This window comes from Gavialis gangeticus, unplaced genomic scaffold (assembly GCF_001723915.1).
Source record: "Gavialis gangeticus isolate Ggan-Ray unplaced genomic scaffold, GavGan_comp1, whole genome shotgun sequence".
NCBI classification, from domain to species: domain Eukaryota; kingdom Metazoa; phylum Chordata; order Crocodylia; family Gavialidae; genus Gavialis; species Gavialis gangeticus.
This window is the reverse complement of record NW_017729031.1, coordinates 28,702,188-28,708,756: the sequence shown is the minus strand read 5'-3', so window position 1 is coordinate 28,708,756 and position 6,569 is coordinate 28,702,188. Positions and strand designations below refer to the sequence as shown.

Here is a 6,569-nt window from a genome sequence, read left to right as displayed (position 1 = left end):
TCTGGTGGCTGTCTACAAACTGGCCAAGGGGGACCAGCAGGCTATGGGGGAGTCCCTGTTCCCCCGAGCACTACCAGGAGTGACCAGGAACAATGGCACCATAAATTGACCAAGTGTAGATTCAGGCTAGATACCAGGAGGCACTACTTCACTGTCAGGGCGGCTAGGATCTGGAGCCAACTTCCAAGGGAAGTGGTGTTCGCTGCTACCTGGCGGTCTTCAAAAAGAGGCTAGACAATCACCTAGCCGGGGTCGTTAGACCCCAGTACTCTTTCCTGCCCATGGCAGGGGGTCGGACTTGATGATCTGCTCAGATCCCTTCTGACTTTACCAACTATGAAACTATGATAATCTTTCCACTACACAGTGAATTGTGCCCATAGCTTGAGAACTTGACTATGCACGCTTCAAAGCAAATGCTGGCTACCCTGTATGAACAGAGCAGTTTATACTAGGTGAGAAGACTCATCACACTTCCATAGACAAGAATGGGCTGGATTCTCCAGTGACAAGGGAGAACATTTCTATTGTCAGCACTTGCTAAGGCTAACAGGTCTCAAGTCACTGGGAGAACATACTTTGTGGGGATGATAAGATTCTTTTTACCACAGGCAATAAAGGAAGACTTGCATCTGGTATGAACTGTCACTTATGGACATCTCTTTCTATTCTACAAGTTGGGAGGAGTTAGTTTCAACGTGGCTCAAAAATGTTCTCATAAGTCAGGGTTGTAATGCAATGCAGGGTGGTTTAGAAATAACAAGCAAAGCAGTATTTAACTCATTACAGGAGAGAATAGATTCCAGGAAAGGACGGGAGAAACCGTGTCTAACAGCAGTGGTGTTAGCAAGGTGTTTATGGAAACTAGCTGATGATGGGGTAGGAAGAGGTAAGTCCCCAACTTCATAAACAGTAAACACCAAGGGTAAAATGTTTCAGTAGTGACTGATTCTGAGTGTCTTAAAAAGGGACCACCTTTTTCAGGAAGTGCCAAGCACCTTTCAGTTGTCACACTGGGCAGCAGAAAAGTTGAGGCTTGACCCAAGGTCATTTGTCACTTCTAGGGCTAGATTTTGAAAGTAGTTGCCTTGAGTCACTGCTTTTAAATTACTGATGGGCAGGGCCTTATGAAAGGTAATCTAAGGGGGAAAGGTGTCCAAGAATGTGGCTTGTACATTAGAAGGGACCATATTACGGCATACAGCAGGCTATTTTGATGTGAAGGAAGAATAAGAAGTGCAGCAAGAGATCAGCCTGGCTAAACTCTTTAATGAACTGAAACTAAGAAAGGAACCTTACAAAAAAGTGGGAACTTGGTCACGTTACTAGGAAGGAAAAGGAAAGGAGTATAGCAGGGGCACGCAGGGAAAAAGTTAGGAAGGTCAAGGCACAAACTGAGATATAGCTCACAAGGGACATGAGGAAACAACAACAAAAAAAGCACTCCACAAGTATGTTGCAAGTAAGGTGGCAGCCAGGGAATGTGTAGGTCTCTTCCTAAATGCAGAGGGCAATCTAATCATGGATGATGCAGAGAAGGTTGAAGGATTTAATGCCCCCTTTACTTCAGTCTCCATGAAAGAGGTCCACTATCAGATGACAGTTGGCAGGAAGACTATGGAAAGAGATGAATCAGGGTAGAGTAGGGAAAGAGCAGCTCATAAATTATTTAGAAAAGCTGAGCCAGACAAGACCCATCCTAGAATACTCAAGGAATTGCCTGTGGTATGTGCGTGACCACCGGCTATTATCTTTGAGAACTCATGGTGGTCCGATGAGATCCCAAATTAACTGAAAAAGAGTAAATATAGTTTCAATTAAAAAAAAGAAGGGGGTTGGGAAGTAGGATCTTGAGGGGAAGGGGTTAAATCAGTCAGTCAAACCTCAACACCTAGAAAGTTTAAAGAACACATCATCCAGGAAACCTATAGCATAACAAGGTCAGGAACAGCTAAAGTGGATGTGTCAAGGGCAAATCATGCTTGACTGACCGGATTTCCTTCTCTGACAAAGTGGCAGGTTTTGTGGATAGTGGAGGGGAGCAGTGGATATGATATGCTTCAACTGTACTTCAGCAAGGATTTTAACATACTCTTCCATGATATTCTTATTAGTAAGCTAAGAAAATAGTCTAGATGACAGTACTATAAAAGTGGATTTATAACTGGTTGGATCACTGAGCACAAAGAGCAGTCATCAATGGTTCAATGATTAGTTAGAGAGAGAGGTATCAGGTCAGGTTCCTGAGGAGTCTGTCCTGGATCCAGTACTGTTTTAAGATCTTCATTAATGGAGGATTTGGACCGAGTGCACAGGTTGCAGGTCTGCAGAGGACACTAAACTGTGTGGGGTTGCAGACAGTTTGGAGGGTGGGATTATGATTCAGGAATAACCTTGATGAACTGGAAAGATGGTCCAAAATAAATGAAATTTAACAAGGGCAAATGCAAAAGTCCTGCACTTGAGAGAAGAGTCACATGCACAAATACGAAATGGGGAACAATAGGATCAGCTGCATTACTGTAGAAAAGGGCCCTGGGGTTGGGGGTAGAGGTTATAGTGGATGGCAAAACAAGTCAGAAAAAATAGCATAGTTGGTTATATTAACAGAAGCATAGAAGTGTCACTTGCAAGCCAAGAGAAACGATTCTTCCCCTCTATTCAGCACTGGTTAGGCCTCACCTGGAATACTGCATCCAGTGTTGGACACTTCACCTCAGTAAAGATATACACAAGTTGGAAAGAATCCACTGGAGAGCAATGAATACGATTGCAAGTGTAGGAAACATGGAAGACAAGGAAAGGCTAAAAGAACTGGGATTCTTTAGTCCAGAAAAGACAAAATAGAGGGGGATTTAATAAGTCTTCAAATACACAAAGGATAGGTTATAGGGATGATGGCAATAGACTATTCTTTTGTGGCCACGGGACAGTACAATAAGTGTCTTAATTTGCAGCAATGGAAATTTAGGTTGGATATTAGGAAGGGATTTCGTACTATAAGGGTAGTTAATTGTTCGAGCAAGTTACTTATGGAGATTGTGAAATCTCCAGCCCTGGAAGCTTTTAAAAGCAGATTAGGCAGACACTTGACCGAGATACTTTAGCCCTGGATGATCCTGCTGTGAGCAGTAGACTGAACTAGATGGCATCATAAGGTCTGCTCCAGCCCTACTTTGCCGTGATTCTAGGATTTTACTCTATTTTTCAGCACCATTGTGTGACCCTTTACAAGGGCCTGTTAAGGTCCCTTCCTGTCCAATGATCCTGAACCTGAAAAATAGGGTAATGGACCACTCTCAAAAGGAGGATCTTTTTATAGTACTGCCTTTGGATTGTGGGAAGGTGCCAGAGACAGCCCCGAGCATCAGAAAAAGGGTTTGATTAACGAGGGGTAAGTTGATCTGCTGTACAAGAGGAAGGAGACCACCTCCTGGTAGAAGACTCACATGCAAGGGGACTGGGAGGAGAAAAACATGCCTGCATGCAAAGAGGCAAACAAGAAACCTTCAGCTTCTACTAGAAATTGGACAGACAGGAGAGAGAGGAGTCCAGAACAAGAGGAAGGGAATTGCATGCATGGCCAGGAACCAACCTTACATTTTGGTCATTAAGAGCTGTTTTTGTAGAAGACCTGCAAGGTTTTGCATGATATAGTCCTTTAGGCATAAAGTACATATGCAACTCTCTGGCCCACTTCATTAGGCAGAGTTCATGCTAAAGGTAGTAAAATGACGATCAGTTTAATCCTTCTCAGTATCACCCTCCAGCTCTTCCTAATATATTCCAACAATTGTACAATTACGTTGTACTTACTTCTCATCGTACTGGGGGTTCAATGTTTTTTTCTTAACAGTAGTCTTCTTTCTGCCTGTCCATCTTTTATCTGGAAGCAGGTAGATGCGAACATAGGGATCTATTCCCCGGGCAGAACACTGTATCAAGTTCCTGTTGAAAGAAAAATAAATAGTCTACATTGATACCATGTGATCTACAAGCTCTGAACTAGACCTTATAGTTGAGCCAAATTTTCACAGATTCAGGGACAAACAATTAGCTTCCATCCCAACTCCCAAGATAAGAAAGATCTCAGGTCTTTCAAATTGAATTATATACAACTTGAACTCAATTAAAATTTGAAGCAGGTGGCTGCTGGATGCTTGAAACTTTTGAGAAATGAGGCTACTTCCAGACTTTTAACTACATATATAAACAGCTAATTTTAGGCATCTATTTTTCAAAACCTAGACTTCTTAATTTTAGGATAGCCAAGGCAGGAGCCACCCAAAGAAGTCAGGGAAGAAAGAGTCTGGGTGGTGGGATGCAATGTTGTAGACCATGCTAAACTCTGTGTATTTATTCCTATCACAGGATAGTGAAATAAATGGAACATCAAATGGATCAGATATAGAAATTCCCGTGTTCCTGAGTCTAGTAAAACTGCATAGTTAAGAGTCAGCAAACGTTACCATCCCTTGGCAATATTTGCTGTGCTATGCTATATAGCCTGTATGTGTTATGTACATTTAATAAAAGTTACAGTGAAGTATTAACACATATAAGGAAAACATGTCTCCATTTAGATCACAGGCAGATGCAAAAAAAAAAAAAAAAAAGTTACCTGCAACCATTTATCATCACAATGAGACTCTGCCGCAAAGAAGCATATCTCACAGTAACATGAATCTCTCCCAAAGGCATATCCACTTGGTTTGTTCCACTGTAAGACACAGTTGGCATCTTTTAAAATGCAACAGGATGCATGCAACAAAAGGCATATGCAGAGGGGTGCATATTAGGAGAGCTACCAGTTGACAATGTATTTTCAATTAAAAAAGTGACAATAAGGCAGCGGGGAAGCTAGCCATGCACCAAGTTTCACAGCCCATCCCCCTGAGAAACTTGAACCCAAGTTTCAGAGCATAAAACAATGCTGCTTGAGGTTTACCACGTTTTGCTCCCATTAGCCGTCGACAGGATAACACCAGATATGGTCAGAATGCTTCCTGTACCAGTGCCTGCTCTTGTAATGAACACAGCATAGGCATGATTATAATAATGTGTCTCCATAAAGGGTTTGGATGCCCACTTCTTGTCCATGTACTCTAAGTATGGCATAACGTTGTCTCCCTCCTGTAAGCTAACTTGCTACCCAACAGAAGATTTTGGTGCATCCCTTAGAATATTATTACAATTGGAACAGGCTACCTCAAGAACTTGTGAAAACTTCATCCTTGAAAGTTTTCAAGAGCTGGTTAGACAGACACTTGGGTGGGATGGTTTAGTCAGGGAAGCTCCTGCCATGAGCACGGCAGACGACCTTGTGAGGTCCCTACCAGCTCTACCTTCTTACGTTCCTATATAGTTCCCAAGACCCAGGTATTATCCTATAGCAGGAACACTTAGAAAATATTCTTGTTTTAATGTGCATTACACAGAAATACTGTCAAAGGCTACACTGAACAGCTGGAACTGGTTTGATATTTATTTGACTGAAAAGAACCTTCTTTACATTCAAATGGTTAAAGTATCTCAAAAGGGAATTAATTCTCCAAAGTCACACTGCATGAATGCCCAGGTGCCTACAGACTTCTGTAGGACAGGAAGACCCATGTTGAAGGCAGAACTGATTAAGTTAACTTCCAGAAAAGCATCTTCAGGCCTTAGAAAGATTTACCTTACTCCTTGACCGCTCGTGGACTAAAACATTTATGCGAGTTCTCTGCTAAATCCCTCAGGAGTCTGGGGTCTGCCCTCCCTGCTCCGTACGCAGTCTACAAAAACAATATGCATCTAGTAAAATTTAGACTTAAGATACATACTTGTGCAGGTCTGGATTGGTGCGACTTAAATCAAAGCAGGAAGGAAGAGAACCCAGTGAACCGATACTGGGGGCCAGCCCGAGTTCCTGCAGAGCTGGCATCGAGGGTGCTGGAAGTATCCTTGTGTGTAGGGTCGCTGGTGGTTGGGGTTCCAGATTTTGTGTGCCTGCTGGCTCAATACAGTCAGCGGCAGTGTCCTTCACTGGGCCTGCCAAGTGCTCATGTGCAGTAAGGTCTGCATTGCTCTCCTTCCTCGCTGGTTCAGCTTCAGGCACTGCAGAACTTTTGGTCACCTGGGGTATTTTGGAGGCTTCTGTTTTTGGTGGAGGGAAATATTTGGCTTGGCTTCCACCCTTCTCTGCAACAGGTACAGGAAGCTGCTTTAAGGCATTTACACCAGAAGAGACACTTAGTGGGTCAGGCTGCTCGATGTTCAAGACCTAAGAACCAGGAGGTGCAGAAATCAAGTGTGGGTGCTAAATGCCAACATTACAGCACATAATCCTTTGGGATGGTTATTACTGACTTCAGAGAGGAGCATGGAAATCAGATATAAATGGTGAGGCCCTTGCTCTATCTTACTATAAACTCTTTCAGTGACCTAACGATTCCCCTCTTGTATCTACTTCTTTATTCTTATAAGGGAATCACCAAATCATAGAAAATGAGGGTTGAAGGGACCTCAGGAGGTCACCGCTAGTCCAACCCCCTGCTCAAAGCAGCACCAGCCCCAACTAGATCATCCCA

General features: G+C 43.0%; 1 protein-coding gene across 1 annotated transcript in view; it reads right to left on the bottom strand.

Annotated features, from left to right (window-relative positions):
- The window catches only part of ESYT3 (extended synaptotagmin 3), a 75,805-nt gene that overhangs the window by 3,299 nt on the left and 65,937 nt on the right, over window positions 1-6,569 (bottom strand). The window contains exons 20-22 of the mRNA XM_019522804.1: window positions 5,823-6,262; window positions 4,622-4,720; window positions 3,817-3,948 (exon numbers count right to left, since the gene is read on the bottom strand). Coding sequence (XP_019378349.1) covers window positions 3,817-3,948; window positions 4,622-4,720; window positions 5,823-6,262 — 671 coding nt within the window. The remainder of the gene's footprint in view (window positions 1-3,816; window positions 3,949-4,621; window positions 4,721-5,822; window positions 6,263-6,569) is intronic.